This window comes from Peromyscus eremicus, chromosome X, assembly GCF_949786415.1.
Source record: "Peromyscus eremicus chromosome X, PerEre_H2_v1, whole genome shotgun sequence".
NCBI lineage: Eukaryota > Metazoa > Chordata > Mammalia > Rodentia > Cricetidae > Peromyscus > Peromyscus eremicus.
In genome coordinates, this window is record NC_081439.1 from 50,542,738 (window position 1) to 50,562,387 (window position 19,650).

General features: G+C 40.5%; 2 protein-coding genes across 4 annotated transcripts in view; one reads left to right on the forward strand and one right to left on the reverse strand.

The window, feature by feature from the left end:
• Positions 1 to 7,541, reverse strand: part of Asb12 (ankyrin repeat and SOCS box containing 12) — a 72,962-nt gene extending 65,421 nt beyond the window's left edge. For all 3 annotated transcript variants that reach the window (XR_009376119.1, XM_059251213.1, XM_059251212.1), the window contains exon 1: positions 7,444 to 7,541. The gene's annotated coding sequence lies outside the window, so the exon portion shown is untranslated. The remainder of the gene's footprint in view (positions 1 to 7,443) is intronic.
• A 293-nt stretch (positions 7,542 to 7,834) lies between these two features.
• Positions 7,835 to 8,296, forward strand: LOC131900031 (profilin-2-like). Its single transcript, XM_059251473.1, has one exon. The coding sequence runs from the start codon at positions 7,835 to 7,837 to the stop codon at positions 8,294 to 8,296; it is 462 nt and encodes a 153-aa protein (XP_059107456.1).
• Positions 8,297 to 19,650: the final 11,354 nt, after the last annotated feature.

Genomic DNA, 19,650 nt, shown 5'->3' on the forward strand with positions numbered 1-19,650 from the left:
CCCCTCTCCCCTTCCTCCCAGCCCACCCCCCATTCCCACCTCCTCCAGGGCAAAGCCTCCCCCCCGCGGACCGAGATCAACCTGGTAGACTCAGTCCAGGCAGGTCCAGTTCCCTCCTCCCAGGCCGAGCCAAGTGACCCTGCATAGGCCCCAGGTTTCAAACAGCCAACTCATACAATGAGCACAGGACCTGGTCCCACTGCCTGGGTGCCTCCCAAACAGATCAAGCCAATCAACTGTCTTACCCATTCAGAGGGACTGATCCAGTTGGTGACCCCTCAGACATTGGTTCATAGTTCATGTGTTTCCATTCGTTTGGCTATTTGTCCCTCCCTGTGCTTTATACAACCTTGGTTTCAACAATTCTCGCTCATATAAACCCTCCTCTTTCTCGCTAATTAGACTCCCGGAGCTCCATCAGGGACCTAGCCATGGATCTCTGCATCCAGATCCCTCAGTAGTTGGATGGGGTTTCTAGCACGATAATTAGGGTGTTTGGCCATCCCATCACCAGAGTAGGTCAGTTCAGGCTGTCTCTCGACCATCGCCAGCTGAACACATTGGCATAAGAGATCACTTCCTAAATATAACACCAGTAGCACAGACACTGAGAGAAATAATCAATCAAAGGGACCTCTTGAAACTGAGAAGCTTTTGTAGAGCAAAGGATACGGTCAACAAGGCAAAGCGACAGCCTACAGAATGGGAAAAGGTCTTCACCAACCCCACATCTGACAGAGGACTGATATCCAGAATATATAAAGAACTCAAGAAATTAGACATCAAAATGCCCAACAGTCCAATTAAGAAATGGGCTATAGAACTAAACAGAGAATTCTCAACAGAGGAAACTCAAATGGCTGAAAGACATTTAAGGAATTGCTCAACATCCTTAATCATCAGGGAAATGCAAATCAAAACAACTCTGACATAACACCTTACGCCTGTCAGAATGGCTAAGATCAAAAACACTGAAGACACCTTATGCTGGAGAGGATGTGGAGCTAGGGGAACTCTCCTCCACTGCTGGTGGGAATGCAAGCTTGTACAACCACTTTGGAAATCAATATGGTGCTTTCTTAGAAAATTGGGAATCAATCTCCCCCAAGATCCAGCTATACCACTCTTGGGCATATACCCAAGGAATGTCCAATCATACTACAAGAGCACTTGCTCAGCTATGTTCATATCAGCATTGTTTGTAATAGCCAGAACCTGGAAACAACCTAGATGCCCTTCAACTGAAGAATGGATAAATAAAATGTGGTACATATACACAATGGAATACTACTCAGCAGAGAAAAACAATGACATCATGAGGTTTGCAGGCAAATGGATGGATCTAGAAAAAATCATCCTGAGTGAAGTAACCCAGATTCAGAAAGACAAACATGGTATGTACTCACTCATAGGAGGATACTAGATGTGGAACAAGGATGACTGGACTGCTACTCACATCACCAGGGAGGCTACCTGGAAAACAGGACCCCAAGAAAGACACGGGGATCACCCAATGATGGAGAAATGGGTGAGATCTACATGAACAGCCTGGACATGAGTGGGGGTAATGAAGGGCGAGGGTCAAGGGAAAGAGAGCTTGGGGGAGCGGGAGATCCCAGCTGGATCAAGAACAGAGAGGGAGAACAAGGAATAGGAGACCATGGTAAATGAAGACCACAAGAGAATAGGAAGAAGGAAAGTGCTAGAGAGGCCCACAGAAATCCACAAAGATACCCCCACTTTGATGTTTTTAAAAGGCCAAGTATGGTAGCACATGCCTTTTTACTTGAGCAGGAATCATATCTTTATATCAGCCTAAAACTAAGCACTTCTATCTTTATTAAGCAAGCCATTTTATCACTATGGGCCTCTGCTTCTTATCTTATTATGGGAATAATAATTATAATATCCTTTATAAACGTTTTAAGGAGTGAAGACCAAATTCATGAAAACTATTGAGCACGGGGCTTGCTGCATAGTTAAGCACTCAGTATGTGTCAACTGCTATTATTTTCTGTGCCAGTCCTTTCTACTAGTGACCAGTCAGTTCATAGATTTAGCCCATCCCCACATGTGCATGCAGGGAATATTAATATTTTAACGTTTAAAAGCAGGGCAGTTCCACTGTCTCCTCTTGACCTGAGCAGAATTAAAAAAAAAATTAAAACGTGTATTCAAGTACATACAGTGGCCCAAGTGCATGTGGATTGGGCAAAGAGTGACTACAGCAGAACTGAAGGACCTTTGCTCTTTTATGGTGCCAATATCCCCTATACCGTGCCAGGAAACCTAGTGTAAATAACATGAACTGGAAATGAGGAGATCCTGAAAAAGTTAATGCTAGACATGGTTATCATTTTCAGAGAAGAGTCCTGAGGAAACTGGGACTCAGACAAGGAAGTGTAAACACTGGGATTCTTGCTTGACCCATTGCAGCAGGCAAAGTCTGAGGCCAACAAGTGGACAAATATTATTAGTTTAAAAAATGGAGAAAACAATTAGTTTAAAAACTGGGGGAAGCAGCACCTAATTCAAGTCTCCTAACTTCTAAACCTCATACTATTCTCATTAAAATGTAGACCTACATTAGGCCCTAAAATAGGCCTAATCTGTACTAATCAGTGTACTAATCACAGGTGAGTTATGAATGTGTCACTGTTCCTTGGCCCTAAATGGGAGAACTAAACTATCAGAAGGGAGAAGGTCTTTTCCCGTTCTGTAGGCTGTCTTTTTGTCTTATTGACCGTGTCTTTTGCCCTACAAAAAGCTTCTCAGTTTCAAGAGGTCCCTTTTATTAATTGTTGTTCTCAGTGTCTGTACTGCTGGTGTTATATTTAGGAAATGATCTCCTGTGCCAATGCTTTCAAGAGTACTTCCTACTTTCTCTTCTATTAAGTTTAGTGTAACTGGATTTATGTTGACGTCTTTGATCCACTTGGACTTGAGTTTTGTGCATGGTGACAGATATGGATTTATTTGTAATCTTTTACTTACATATTGATATCCAGTTATATCATCCTGAGTGAGGTAACCCAAACCCAAATGGACAAACATGGTATGTACTCACTCATAAGTGGATTCTAACTATAAAGCAAAGAAAAATCAGACTGCAACCCACAGAACCAGGGAGGCTATATAGCAGGGGGGACCCTAGGATGACTGTGGCTTATAAGAAGTTTTGGTTTTACTCAATTACTGGGCAAGCCTCAATGAAACATTTCACTATTAGGATAAGAATTTATACTATATCAAGCTGATAATAGAAAAATAAATAAGTAAATAAATAAATAGATGGATAGATAGATAGATAGATAGATAGATAGATAGATAGATAAAAGAAAATAAGGGAAAAGAAAAGAAAAAGAAAGCAGCCAGACATACCCTCCCAAAAAAAAGAAGGGAGAAGGACCTGAAATATAAAGGGGTTGGCTGGAATTGGGCAGGAAGAGTCAGAAAATATGAGAGGAACAGAAGTAGCTCTATAGGATGGGCAGGATGCAAACAGGTGTCAACTAAGTTGGTGATTCTCTCTTGTATTTCTTCCCTCAGTTGAGCTGAGTTAGGTACACTCAGCTTTACCTGCTTTCTTTCCAATTGCCAGGCTAGGACTGGAGGGATGCTCAAACCCATACACTTAATTTGGGGACAGAATGGGGATCTGGGTAACCTGTTTAGCGACAGGGGTTATCCAAAGGAGAGAGGGAGAAAGGAAAAAAAAATATTGGAGAAAGAAACTTTCCAGAGTGGGACACCGTGAAGGCGGGGTATTTAGTAAAGGCGGCTGCCAACGTAAGAAGCTAAGGTAAACATGGTGAGAGGTACCAGCTTGGAGTTGTGTGGTGTCAGAAGGCACCTGCCGGAAAGCAGCAAGTACTCGCCGGGTATTTAACAGACAGGAACACAAACTTTTTTCAGCTGCTCCACTGCTGCTCTTAAGGAGGAGAGCACAGTTTGGCCGAGAGTGGCTGTAGGCTCAGAAAGCGCACACAGACGCGGGCGCTGGAAGGGGGTGTCAAAGAACACCCTGAGAATTACAGAGGAGTGTTCCTGGGCTCCAAGCTGAACACTAGCAGGGAGTCCCTGACTCCCAGTCCAGGTTAATTCTTTTTCTTACCTCTGGCACCATGAAACGGTTCATGACTACAGATGCTGCCATCCAAAGTCCCTTGTTGCTTCTCTAGCTGCTGCCGCCTCTGATTCAATGCTCCTTAGCCCTGTTGCTGATCAAAGTCTCATCTGATACTAACAAAAGCTCCTATCAAGACACTTCGTCCATAGCTATACTGGCTTCTTACTTTCTGGCAAGTGCCTTTTTATTTTGCTAGCTAATTATTCTAGTTCAGGCTCAAGGTTTGGCACAGCTCTTAAGACTCCAGACTCCAACTCTGGAGGTGGAACTCATTTGTTACAGAAGCTCCCAGGCATGCAGCATTCACAAGGCCCCGGATTCCACCCCAGTACTGCATGAAACCAGTCATGGTGGTGAATGCCTGTTCCTCCCAACACTTGGGAGGTAAATGCAAAAAACCCAACAGTTCAGGTCATCCTTGATCACATAGCAAGTTGGGACTGTTTCAGACAACAACAAATGGAGCCCCAGATTTGAATAGTGCAGCCCTTTTTCCACTGCTACGCTTGTTATAAGGCCATGGTACTATGATGCTAGGCCATCTGATGCTGGCAGCTGGGCTTCTGAATAGCTCGTCGGTGATGAAACCTTGGGCTCGTCAATATTGAATAATCTTTGAATGACAGGATGGTGTGTCCCTTCTATTCTCCACCTTCATATGTCTACTGTCATCTCCCTAGTCAAAACCTGAAGAAGAGGCTCAAAGGCTGCACTGTCCAAACTTCAAAAGAATCATCTACTTACCATCTTTAGTGAATAATTTCACTTTCCTAATCATCTTCTTCACTTAGTCTTTGATGTCCATTCAATTCTAGTTGCCTAATACACTTTCCTCTTGTTACTTACTTTGTTTTGCAACATTTGACACTGTTGAGTGATATACAGCGTTCTTTCTTCCCCTAGCTTTTGTTATAAAGCAGACTCACTGTGCACATCCTCAAGTTATCCTTCCCTTCAGCTAATTAGCTCTTCTACAAATCTAACTCTTATTCTTTGAACCTAAATTTATATCTCACATCCTGTGAACTCAAAGAGTTAGTTTATGTCTTCCTGGTATAGCACATTAAAGATAGGGTAGCTCACATCAAACTCTAGTTTCCCTTCAAATCCTTTTTACTTCTTCATTCTCCTACCTCTGCAATCTTCTGTTCCTCAATTTTAACTTTTTCCTACCACCACATTTCTAGTTTCTCAGTGAAAACATCGTTTTGGAGTTGTTCAAGATAGTGTAAAAGGTATGTGAAGGCTGCTTTCTGTTTTCAAGTTGTCCTTGTGTGTGTTCATGTATGAATAGGTACACATGTGTGAAGGTCAAAAGATAATCTCAGATGCCACCCATTTTCTTTTTTAAGGCAGGGTCTGGAATGCACTGGGGGACCTGTTTGTCTCTGTCCCTTCAGCAATGGGATTACAACTGAACAGCGCCATGCCTGGCTTCTTTGTCTGTGGGTTCTGAGCATCAAACTAGGGTCCTCAAGCACTTTATCAACAGAGCTATCCCACAGATCCCCTTTTTGATGTGTTTATTTGTTTGGTTTGGTTTTTGTTTTTGAGACAGGGTCTCGTGTATTCCAGGCCATTTGAATGTTTTGTACTCCTATGGAAGAAGGAGACAGAAATAAAAATGCCCTAAATATTTCAAATTAGCTCTTTTATAGGCAATAATCTTTATATGAGAGTGGAGTTCCTTTGCTTATTTACTTCTTAAAGGCTTTGTCTCTGAACAGCTTTATTGTTGATGTTGTTGTATGTTTTACTCAGTGTCAAACTGTGTAGCCTGTTTCAATCTGAAATGCTTGATTTTCCTGCCTCAGGCTCCCAAGTACTGGTATTATAAGCATGCACTATCACAGCTAATTTTCAATATTTTTGAATTGGGGTTAAGGTTCAACATAGTTTCAGAAGAAACACACATATGTAAACCATAGCACAGTTGTTCAGACCAAAATCCTTGGAGGTATTATCTTTCTCTTGTTTCAAATGTGACACAGCTAATTTAACAAACACTTCCTTTGCAAAGGGCTCCAAATCTAATCATTTTTCAACTTGAATCCTGGCCCAGGCCTCAGGACATTTTAGCTGGATTATTGCCACAGCATGTTAGCTGGTCCCTATGCTTTGGCCCTAGTCCTCATACAATCTATTCTCTGCACATGATCTTTTAGACTCTGTACTCTAAAACGATGTTAGTATTTTTAATAAAACCTTATAATGGCTCCCCATCTCTCAATACAAGCTAAATGTTTAATTGCAGTCTATGAAGACATAAATAGGAGTTCAACCCAGTACCTCTCAACTGCATCGTCCATTACTCTTTCTTTGCTCAAGTCATATTGGATTCCTTGCCATTTCTCCTAAGGTCTTTACATTTGCTATTTCTTCCTGACTAGGATCTTTTCTTCCCTCTGATCTGTACATATTTATTTGCTTATCTCTGTCAGATCTCTGACCAAATATCACTATATCAGAGAACCCTTATCTAAGTACCTTATATAAAATAAAGCCATTGCTGCTGATTCTCTACTTTCCTCTCTTTTATCAAAGTTATCAATGCCATTTGATAAAATAGAGATATATTTGTCATTTGTTACTTATTTTTCTTTCTGTGGAGTCCTGTTCATGGAGACAGGATCTTTCCAAAGTCTGGAACAAGCCTAGTTTGCAATAGTTAATAGCACGCAGTAATTAATAAGTACTTAGTGAATGAATGAATGAATTTTCAGAGCTCCCACAGATTTTGACACCATTAGTATAAGTGCTTCCTTAGAGTGGTTCTCTTTAAGGCAAATTGGAGCAGAATGTCTTACCAATGACTGTAGGAGATTCAAAACTCAGAAAGGGCCCCTCATGGGAGTAGGAAATCCAGGGAATGAATGAGAAAACTTAGAAGAAAATGTTAGGTTCATAAAATATTTTCAGTAAGAGATCTTTTCTTTCTTTTGGAAAGTCAGTTATATGATTCCTGTGGTTTGCCTATTTAATTCACTACCTCAGTGCTTAGGAAAGTACTTGGCACATAATAAATGCTGGATACTAGCTCAACAAGTGATAAGAGTAAATTTTTCTAAATTTAAAGCTAGTGTCGATTAGAGGGCAAAATAAAGGCTAGAAAAAACAAACAGCTAAGAGGGTGATAGTGTTCTCCCATCAGAAGATGTGAACTGGTAAGCACGTAACCTTTTACTTTATACATAGTGCTGAGGTCCTGAAAGATAAGATCACATGTTAAATACTATTCATTATAGTAAATTTCTCCTGTCTTGCTTTACACTCAAGCTGACAATTTAGATGGTACACATTTATCTTCTACTTACCTGTTGGAAGCTGGTGTTCTTTCCATAGTAATTGGGAGACTAAGTAGGTTTACTCCATTCTCTTATCTTACTGATGATAAACAGCCCCAGAATGCTACTGCCAGAGGCTTCTGATGAGGTAGTGCCTGATGACTGTTAGAAAGTCATAAAGCCATAGTGACATCACTCCTCCTCCAAAACTAGCAGTGGGAAGCATGAGGCACAGCTTCACCCTAGTCCTCCACTAACTTGCTGCTCAGAGAAGCCTCAAGAAACAGAGTGGACGTTGTTTTTTCATCTTCTGTCAGTCTTAGATGATCAGACTTCTTGAGCCAACTATCACCAAACTTTCTGTGAGGACCAACCTTCTGGGAACCCTATGTTCACCTTATAGAGACAGCATACTTCAATCATGCAGCACATAGAGGACTTCAGCCAAGACGTCTGGCAAGACTGTATCAAATTGTTCCTACAAACTGATATGTGCAGTGATGTGGCAGTTGTCACCAATTGTCCACCCTGGCTTTTAGCTTCTTCCCCTGAAGGCAACTTTATTCAGATGACCCAGGAAGAAGTTCAGACCTTACTAGCAAAAGAAGGGAGAGAAAAGCTGTTTCTCCAGGGAGTCACCCTTGCTGGAATCAAATGTCTGTTAATCCGAGACAACCTGTTCACTGAGGGCAACAACAGCATGGACCTGCGTACCAAAGGTCAAAGTAGAGGTAGCCAGGCAGTGACAGTAGTTCAGATGGGATCCGTGTACCTTGTCGTGATGGGAAAGAAGGGGACAGAAGGAGGACCTCTCAATCTCAAAGCTTTTGAGATAGCAGGCTACATGAAAGAGGCCATTCTTGAACAAATTTCCCATTGCTGAGTAAATAAAATGACCTGACGTCTGACCTGCAATTCGAATTCAGTTTTATGTTTTACCTGCTAAATTAGTTTATTCTTGAGGCGTGAAGACCCCAGACCTGATTTTAACACATGTAAATGTGTTTGGGGATGGAGGGAGAGGTCCACACCTTGAATAGTTCCTTCAAACCAGTGGTTCTCAACCTTCCTAGTGCTGTCACTCTTTAGTACAGTTCTTCATGTTGTGGTGACCTCCAGTCATAGAATTATTTTGTTGCTACTTAGTAACTGTAATTTTGCTACTGTTGTAAGTATCTGATATGCAGGTGATTGACCCCTCCAAAAGAGTCCTTGACCCATAGGTTGAGAACCACTGACTTAGGCCATGAGCTTTCTAGGCCTTTTCTTTTTATTTTCTTTGCAGTTTTACACCTAACATACAATCCTTCATTTCTCAGCTCCTAGGGGAGAGTAATGGACTGGGAACCAGAACATCTTGAAACTAGTTCTAACTTTTGTAACTGAGCTTTGTCTTCTGGGATTTCAGTCTCCTTACCTATACAATGGCAAACACACTGAGCTTTTTGGGTTCCTTCAAGCTCTGTAAATGAATTTTATAACAAAAACAGTATACAGACAACAGAGAGAGAGAGAGAGAGAGAGAGAGAGAGAGAGAGAGAGAGAGAGAATGAGAATGAGAATTTCAAGAACAGCCTAAGCATCACCTTGTCAAAGGTGCTCTCTCTGATCACTTTAACTGTTTGGACTGATCTTGGTTGAAATAGAGCACAGCAGCCTGGGTCTTTTCTTTGCCCTTAATCATACCCTATCCAACATTTCTTGGTTGACTTTTTGATGTTCTCTTCTACTTTGGGCATGCACATTAATTTTATTTCCTAGCTTGACTATAATTTCCTTGATGACAATGTCTTTAATTCTCCATTGCCTTCTTGGGGTTCCAGTATGGGCATCTGCCAGAGGACTTGTTTTCAGGTATAAAATAACTAACAAAGCAACCTTTATCTCTCATGAGAAGAAAGTAGAGGTTGCTGTGAATATCGCTCTGTACACTGTGAATGTGTTGCTCTGATTGGTTAATAAATAAAATGCTGATTGGCCAGTAGCCAGGCAGGAAGTATAGGCAGGACAAGAGAGAAGAGAATTCTGGGAAGAGGAAGGCTGAGTCAGGAGTCGCCAGCCAGCCACAGAGGAAGCAAGATGTAAAAGTACCAGTAAGCCACAAGCCATGTGGCAACTTATAGATTAATAGAAATGGGTTAATTTAAGATATAAGAACTAGATAGCAAGAAGCCTGCCACGGCCATACAGTTTTTAAGTAATATAAGTCTCTGTGTGTTTACTTGGGTCTGAGTGGCTGCAGGAGCCAGGTGGACACAGGAAAACTCTAGCTATAAGAGGTGCTGAAAATAAATGGATTTGCTGATTAGTTGTAAGTGCAAAAAATCATTAGAGGACAATCTTAAGTATCCAAACTCTCTATCAAACAAGAAACTTAATTGGGCCTTCAGCTGACTGAGCCCCAAGGACAATAGGCTGGGAATGAGAAGGAAGCCCAGGTGTGTGTGTGTAAGTGGATGCATTTAATAGAAGCCTTGTCCTTGCCAGCCTGAGAAACACTAACTGCTAGATTAGATCAGGTCCTAGTCTGTTGTTATAGTAAAGTCTTCCTCTGAAGTCTCAATGCAACTTATATAAATATACTTGAACTGAAGTGTAGAGAAATCCATAGGGCTCTTGTATTTCCTGAAGTCATCAAGAAAAGGCATTGATAGAAGGTCCAGGTCCAGAACAGGGAAGTTTGGGTTATACTTGGAATATTCATCTTTTCCACATCCACCTTGTGAGCTCATGTTGTTTTAGGTGGTCATGGCGACATTCAGTTCACTGAGGAACCTAATCATGGGTTGCTGAGACAGTGCAGAGGGTAGATGTGCTCGCTCACAGGCATAACTACTTAAGTTCATTCTCCAGATCACGTAAGGTGACAGGAAAGAACTGACTCCTGGGAGTTGTTCTCTGACCTTCACACATGTACCATGGCACCTACATATCTGTGTACACAAACACAAATAAGTGCACAAATAAACAAATATCTCAAAAAGAAGCTACTCTTAATCTTTTTCTGATACCATCCACTTTCTCTCTCATACCCAGAAAGTCAGGTCCACTAAACTCACTGTATTCAGGATATACTCCACAATTTATCCTATTGTGTTCTTAGGAATGATAAACTATGTCTCCTCTATTGGCTAACAACCTTTAACACGTATCCTACACATTTTTTCTAGTCCTAGCCACCAAGTCCTAGGCCTTGAAGGCTATTCCCTCTTCCCCATATTTGGAGAAGTTTCCTTAGGCCCTGGATTTACCTGGATTTGGTTCTTCATACCTTTCTCATAACACCTAATACATTTAGCTTTTAGTCCTTACTATAGTTCCTTTCTTTTCTTAGCCTGAAAGTTTCCCAATTCTTCTTTTACAGTAAATCCCATTTTAACATGTTTTTGTAATAGACAGTTCTTAAGTAATATACAACTAGTTGGATGATTAAAATAGATTTCAGGTATAACAAATGATTGATTCAATGACATTTCAGTCAAGCTTCTGTCCTGGTTTCCTACAGTTTAACTGATAAAAAAATGTTTGGAACTTGCTGATGATCCTTTAGTCCCCCTCTTCATCAGCTCCTCTTCTTCATCAGATCCTCAACATTAGTCCCTAATTCCCTTTTATCTAGGCAGCAGAAAGAGAGTTCTCTTTTGTCATCTTCCTCATTTAGAAACATTGGTTTGGGAGGAATACCAGTAAGGGGCTATGCAAGCAGATAGTCTTACCTCAGCATTGACCTCTTAAGGCAGCAGGAAAAATGAAGTTCTCTATATTTAAGAGTTCTTACCCTATATAAAAGTCATCATGTTAACACTTTTGATCAGGATCTATCCCTGGTGCATGAGCTGGCTTTTCAGATCCCATTACCTATGGTTGGACACCTTGCTCACCCTTGATGCAGGGGTGAGGGGCTTGGTCCTGCCTCAACTGAACTGAATGTATACCAGGATTTGCTGTCCCCCCATGGGAGAACCTACCCTTTTGGAGGAGGGGATGGAGGTGGATCGGCGGGGAGGCAGGGGAGGAGTAGGATGATTAATGAGAGCGGGAATCTGTGGTTGGTATGTAAAATGAATAAAAATTTTTTCTGGAGTTGTAGGTGGTTGCCTGATTACCCTTTGCTTTATATCTAGTATCCACTTATGAGTGGGTACATACTATGTTTGTCCTTCTGAGTCTGAGTTACACAACTCCAGAGAAGCTAACAGGGAAGACCCAAAGAGGGACACATGGACCACCCTGAGAAGGAGAAATAGATAAGATCTCCATGAGTAAACTGGGGAAGAGGGGTGAGCAATGGAGGGTAGGGGATAGGGGATGAGAGCATAAGGGAATGGGATGGTTGAACTGGAACAGGGAGGGAGGGGGAATACAATGAAAGAGATACCATGATGGAGAGAGACATCATGGGGATAGAGAAAAACCCGGTGCTAAAGAAGTTGCCAGGAATCCCCAAGGATGACCCCAGCCTGGACTACTAGCAATAGTGGAGAGGGTGCCTGAACTGAGCTGGCTTGCCCCAGAGATCAGACCAGTGAATACCATAACTGTCATCACAGAACTTTTCTCCAAAGACTGATGCAAGCAGATGCAGAGATCCACAGCCAATCACTAGACAGAGCTCCAGGTGTCCAGTCAAAGAGAGTGAAGAGGGATTCTATGAGCAAGTGCATCAGAATCATGATGGGGAAACATGCAGGGATGACCAAACAAAACTAGAGGGAACTCATAAAAGTTTGATCAATGGCTGTGAGGCCTACATGGGACTGGACTAGGCTCTTTGCGTGGTGAGATGATTGTGTAGCTTGATCTGCTTGGGAGGCCCCCTGGCGGTAGGATCACAATCCATTTCTGGTGCATGAGTGGGCTTTGTGGAGCCCACTACCTATGATGGGACACCTTGTGCAGCCTTGAGGGAGGGGGAAGGGCTTGGACTTGCCTCTACTGAATGTGCCTCTACTGAATGTGCCTCCACAAGACCTTGCCTTGCGGGAGGGAGTGGGGGATGGGTTAGGAGGGGAGGCTGGGGGGCAGGAGGACGGAAGAGGGAGCATCTTTGGTGTGTGAAATGAATGAAAAATTTTTCTTAATAAAAAATAAACAAAATAAGTAAAAAAACTTTAAAGGAAATAAGACTTTTGAATACCCCATTGCCTAAACAACACATTATTGCAGGTCATAATGGTATCTATGACTAATTTTCAACCTTTACTTTATTATCTTTATAATACTAAATACATAGATAAATTTTCATGTGTTGTTTAAGCTTGTTGAAAGAGGACTCTGAGAGCCAAAGGGGCTTCTTTGTCACAGAATGTTTTTTTCAAGTGTCCTCCAAGATTCCTTGTCCTGGGGTAGGCTGCCCCCTAACTTTCTAAGTGAGAAGAAGGAAAACAGAAAATGACTAAGGGTATTAAGAGCATTGCACCTTTGAGAACAACTAGAATGTAAACCATTTCCAATCAAGTTTACTATTGTTTGTTCCATAGTATAGAAATGCCTGTGTAGAAATGAAAGAATGTCCTCCATGATCTAATATAGACCACTCATCCTATCATTCTATTATTCTTACTGCCTTATGTATTTAATAATGGTTTTATGATCTTACATTTCCTGTATTGACTTACTTGTTTATTGTCTGTGTCCTATAAAAGAATGTAAGTGGCATGAGAATATGGATGTTTGACTGTTATAGTAACTGCTTTAACTCCAATGACTAGCAAGATGTCTAGCATGTAACAGGTAATAAAAAATATTGATGGAAAGCACAAGTGAATGAATGAACATACAATTACAAGGGTCTACTATGGTGTAGGTCTTGTGTTAGGTCATGTTGAGATGGAAGCGTAGGTGAACAAGAGTTCTGTTTTAGCATGAGAAGGGGAGGGCCTTATGAATCCACCCACACAAAATGACACAATATGATAGTTGCTACAGAAAGTATCAAATGATGTTTTGTTGGGGTGCAAAGGTGAAGGAAGTTAATAGAAAATATCATCTCTCCAAATGTTCGTTACCTATGCCTTTCTCTTATGCTGTGGTCCTCACCTTTGCCCTTGCTGTGAGATTGGCAGATACTGAGCCCACTGACTGGATTTGGGTAAAGGATTTCTTATGTTATTTTTTTAACCTCTATGGATATTATCTATAGTCTTTGCCTGTTACTCCTAATCTGATCCCATTTTGTGGTTTCAGAGCTTTCTTCTTGTTACCCCTTTATTCATATAACTTAATCAGGTCAGGGTATTACTTGGATTCTCCTTTACCATACTCATTTCTTGTACCAGGGAAAGATCTAAAGAGCCTTTGCACACAACAAGGGCACCTACTGCATCTGCCAGGAGGAGGATCAATACACTTGTTTCAACCTGTAGTATTCTTTAGACGAGAAATGGCTAGAGGTCCAGCACCACTGTCCAGGAAATGGCAAATGAAGCAAAATATAGTCCTCATGAATTTAGAATGGCCAGTGCCAATATTTTGTACTTATGTAAATTCACAATTGAGGCTCAAAAACTTTCATTGAATCATTAAGAGAGAAAGAACACAGGTTTGATAATAAATACATGTGTGAATAGCCCTCTCCAAAAGGATGTGCATTATGTGAACACTTGGCAGAAAGCAGACAAAATTACATTACTTCAAAGGGAAACTGCCACATCAGACTGTCAGCTGGGGACATATAACCCTGTTAATTTCACTATTCTCATCTTAAAGGACATCAGACGAAAACAAGAATGGCAGTCTGGAATAGAGTATGTATCGGTGGTCGAGACCCATAACAAGGGACTGTGTTGTCCCTTTGAAAGTTTTCTATTACTTATAAAGCCATGTCTTCTTACCAAGTCTATTTCTTCTATAAAGAAATAAATAGCAGTATCCCCCATCTCTGCTACAACCAGAAAGTTGTTTCTAGACCTGGCAGGAACCATAGCCCAGGCTCTTAAGGTCTTTTTTTGTTATGTATGTAAAGACACTAATATGGAAGATCAATAGCTTGAAAGCTAGAAAGTTTGATCCTCTTAAATCTTATGAAAAAAAAAACCAATACCCCCATTCTGCTACCAGAATTTAGCTTTTTAAAATCACAGTTACTGGGGAAAATTGCAGTGAACAATGGCGAAAAACTCAACATTTCTGTTGAAAAACTAACATGCTTGGGCTAAAGATTCCATAAAACCCAGTAGTAGTGATACCCAAACCATTCTTAACAAAACCCCCAATCCTTGTTTAACTTCTCTCACTTCTGGAAGGCATGGGATAATCCCAATGCTAACATCAAGTGGCAAGCCCCAGGTGGGCTACATGGAATATGTGCGAGAACAGCTTAATCTGTGTGTCCTCCAAACTGATCCAGATTATATATGCTGAGCTCGATGTGTCCCGCCTTCGGCCTACTCCCACTTACCAGATAAGAACACTTGGAAAGGCAAGTGACTAGAAATATAACAAATGCCTCACTAAACATATAATCCATTATTATGGTCTGAGCACCTGGGCAGAAGAAGTCCTGGTGGGGTAACTGTACTCCCATCTATATGCTAAGCTGTATTAACATGTTACAAGTTGTTACTGAAATTATAGCCTATGCAACTACAAGGGTCTTTTAATATCTTTGCTAAACAACAAACAAAAATGCACAATGCTAGTTGCCAAAATTGTTTAGCCTTAGACAGTTTGCTTGCTTCTGAAGGGGATGTTTCTACAAAGTTCAATCTGAGCAATTTTTATTTAGAAATAGATGATAAGGAAGAAGTCATAGAAAAAAAATTAATCAATGATAGAATGAAAAGGGTTGCTTATATTCTGGTCCAGGCTTGGAATAAATAGAACCCAGATAAAATATTTGAGGGATACCTTGCCTGTATCTCTGGAATGGAATCAACTTTGCTCACAATGAATGATCTATTTGACATGATCTTGAATTCATTTTACAATATTTTAATGAGAATTTTTACATGTAAGTTCATTACCTGTAGTTTTCTGGTTTTAGCTATATCTTTATCTGGTCTTGGTATCAGAGTAATACTGGCTTTACAGAGGGCTTGAAAGCCTTCATTCCTTTCCTGTTTTACAGAGTAATTTGGAAAGTGTGTTCTTTGAAGCTCTGGTAGAATTCTTCAGTGAATACAGCTGATATTGGGTTTGTTTTAGATGGGCCATTTTTAATTAGTACTTCAACCATGTTTCTGGATACAGTTTTTAAAAAACGATTTCATCTTGGTTTAATCTTTGTACATCCAATGCATCTAGAAATCCATCATTTCTTTTAAAATTTCCAGTTTATATGAGTGTTTAAGGTGTGTTCCTATGATTTTCTGAATCTCATTGGTACCTGTTGTCACTTCTACCTTTTTACTTATAATTTTATTAATTTGACTCTTCTCTCTTTTACTCTTGCTCAATTTGGCCAAGAGTTTGCCAATCTTTACAAAGAAATGACTGTTTGCTTCATTGAATTTGAGAGATTGTTACAATTTTTATATCATCAATTTCTGCCCTGACCTTAGCTATTTCTCCTCATTTTTTCCTTTGGCATTTGTTTCTTGTTTTAACAGTGCATTAAGCCCACTCTGAGTAAACACTATCAACATTTGCTCACCCATAATCATGCATCATCTTTAAAAATGTGCTCTTGCTTTAATTGTTGTAAATTTTTTTATTTAAGAAATGTTTTTATTCATTTTACATGCCAACCATACACCTCTATAATCCCTCCTCCAGCTCCTGTCCCAGCCTACACGCCCCAGGTCCACCCCCCATCCCCTCCTCCAAAAAGATAAGTCTACATATGGGGAGTCAGCAAGGCCTGGTAATTCAGTTGAGGCAGGACTAAGCCCCTCTTCCCTGCATCAAGGATGAGCAAGGCATCCCACCATAAGTAATGGGCTCCAAAAAGCCAGCTCATGCACCAGGGATAGATCCTGATTCCACTACAAGGGGCCCCTCAAACAAACCAAGCTACACAATCGTTTCCCATATGCAGAGGGCCTAGTCAAGTTCCGTGCAGGCACCACAGCTGTTGGTCTGTATAGTTCGTGAGTTCCCGTGAGCTTGGTTCAGTTGTCTCTATAGATTTCCCCATCATGATCTTGAGCCTCCTTTGCTCATATAATCCCTTTTCCCTCTCTTTGATGGGACTCCCAGAGCTTGGCCTGGTGCTTGGCTGTGGATCTCTGCATCTGCTTCTATCTGTTATTGGATGAAGGCTCTATGATGACAGGATATTCACCAATCTGATTACCAGGGGAGGCCGGTTCAGGCACCCTCTCCACTATTTCTAATAGTCTAAACTGGGGTTGTCCTTGTGAATTCCTGGGAATTTCCCTAGCACCAGGTTTTTCCCTAACCCCATAATGTCTCCCTCTATCAAGATATCTCTTTTATTCCTCTCTCACTCCATCCCTCCCCCAGCTCTACTATCCCATTCCCTCATCTTCTCATCCTCCATCCCCTCCCCTCTACCACCCCACCTCGCTCCCAGTTTACTCAGGAGATCTCATCTATTTCCCCTTCCCAGGGCAATCCATGTGTCCCTCTTAGAGTCCTCCTTGTTAGTTAGGTTCTCTGGAGCTGTGGGTTGTAGTCTAGTTATCCTTTGCTTTTTATCTAGTATCTACTTATGAGTGAGTACATACCATGTTTGTCCTTCTTAGTCTGGGTTACCTCACTCAGGATGGTATTTTCTAGTTCTATCCATTTGCCTGCAAATTTCCTGGTGTCCTTGTTTCAGTTGAGGGGCATCTAGGTTGTTTCCAGGTTCTGATTATTATGAAAAATGCTTCTATGAACATAGTTGAGCAAGTGTCCTTGTGGTGTGATTGAGCACTCCTTGGGTATATGCCCAAGAGTGTTATAGCTGGGTCTTGAGGTAGATTAATTATCAATTTTCAGAGAAGTCACTATACTGATTTACAAAGTGGCTGTACAAGTTTGCACTCAGACCAACAGTGACAGAGCGTTCCCCTTGCTCCACATCCTTTCCAATGTAAGCTGTCATCAGTGTTTTTTATCTTAGCCATTCTGACAGGACTAAGATGGTATCTCAGAGTCATTTTGATTTGCATTTCCCTGATGACTAAGGATGATGAGCAATTCCTTAAATGTCTTTCGGCCATTTGAGATTCTTCTGTTGAGAATTCTCTGTTTAGAGCTGTAACCCAATTTTTAATTGAATTGTTTGGTATTTTGATGTCTAGTTTCTTGAATTCTTTCTATATTTTAGAGATCAGCCCTCTGTAAGATGTTGGGCTGGTGGAGATCTTTTCCCATTCTGTAGACTGTCCTTTCATCTTACTTACCGTGTCCTTTGCCTCACAAAAGCTTCTCAGTTTCAGGAAGTCCCATTTATTAATTGTTTCTCTCAGTGTCTGTGCTACTGGTGTTATATTTAAGAAGTGGTCTCTTGTGCCAATGTCACACATCATTTTTTAAGTTCCTATCCTTGGGCATAACTATAGTTAATCACATGGACTTTCTAGTCCTAGTATTCATCTTTTCCTTTTCTAAATGTTTGAAGTGAGGTCTACTAATCAACAGTAAGCTGAAATAATCAGGTCATGGTCTTCATCTTGGTCTTTGGATGCTAAAATTTTTAATGAGAAACAGTCAGGTGATAGTTTGCTTCACAGTTACCTAGAGAGTTAGGCCAGTAATTTTTCTGCCTATTTCTCTTCTTAGGTGGATATATAGAAAATAAGGATTACAACTGGGCCATGAACTTCATAACTGGGATCTGAATTCTGTTGAGATGTGAATGTACTTTGCTGAGTTAGTCTTGATCCGTTTGAAACTTATGTCACCCACAACCAATACTCAGAGCTCATCTGACAGCCAATATCCTTTGCTGGTGATCCAGCATTGGTCATCACAAAGAAAAACTGAAGAACTTGGGCAATGCTACACTAAATGCAACCTAACTTTAGCTGTCATTCAGAATTGCTCCTATCCTTATATCTGCTGGTCCAACACTGAGGAAATTCAACCTCAGAAATCACATAGGAGTTACAGTTCAGGAACAAAAAAGAAAAAATACATTTAAAAACTGTTTCCAACAACCCAACCATTAAGTAAATCCCTTCTTTGTCTTATGCAACATGATTTTAAGGTGTGTATGTCCTAAATGGTACTTTCCATTATATTGTGAATATGGAGGGTGGCTTTTCTTCTGAAAACCTGGTACTTGCCCAAGTTCATTGGACTTCATATGATTGTTTTGAATACTTTCCATAGCTTGTAGTTGACATTCTGGGCTACAGGAAAAATATATTCTTGAATTCCTAAAGTTTAAGTTACTAAACATTGTCTACACTATGTAGAAAGTCTACTTTATGTATGCATGGATACAGACTGTTGAAACCAGATGAACATACAGCCTGGAAGAAGCAGACACTAGCCAAAGCTGCCTGGAAGAGGTGAAGATCAATGGAACTACCTGCAAAACACACTCTTCAACCTGTTAAGAGTACAAAAACTTAATTCCTAATTACCTGATAAAGACTCAAACCCAAAGCCATGTACAGGAAGCTAGATGAAGCCTTTTTCTAGAATTAGTCAGTACTCTATATGGCCATTAATATGAAAAAGTGTTTATATATATATATATATATATATATATATATATATATATATATATTAATCTTATAAATTCTCATATAATATTTATACCTTAAGAAAAGTGTTAAAGAATCAAAATAGAAACAAAGGATTATGAGATTGGTGACAATAGAATAGTTCCTTAATTTTGGTTTTCTTCTGTCCCATCCCAGGCGTTCTTCTGATATGAGACAGAGATTTTGGATTTTCCTTTAACAAACATGCTTGGGTTTAGTGAACGAGGGAGCCACACTCCAACTCCAAAACCAGCTCTAATTTTTAATTAGACCATTTGCATTATGTGTCTGTAGAGAACAGCAGAAACAAATATTTGGGAAGAATTACGAAATTTTATCCTGTTGGAAACGTGTTATACCAATAGGCCAATTAATCTTTTTCTTGGGACATTTTCTCTGGATGAGTCATTCTTTTTCTTCAGATGTCTCATTTGTCCAGTGGTCTTCAGATTCCTTAGCTGGATGTCTTCATTCTCCTGGGAAGAAAAAAGCAAAACCCTGCCCCAACCCTAACTTTGGGGAGTTTCCCTTTTGGCAAGTTATATCTGATCAAAGGAAAAGCATTTGTGAGTCTTAAAAGTTAATTTTCTAATCCATTCATCTATGGGTGCTGATCTTGCCTTTTTGCATTTTG

What these genes read in the sequence shown, in the direction of transcription:
- LOC131900031 (XM_059251473.1), top strand. Translation starts at nt 7,835, where the DNA reads ATGCAGCACATAGAGGACTTCAGCCAAGACGTCTGGCAAGACTGTATC.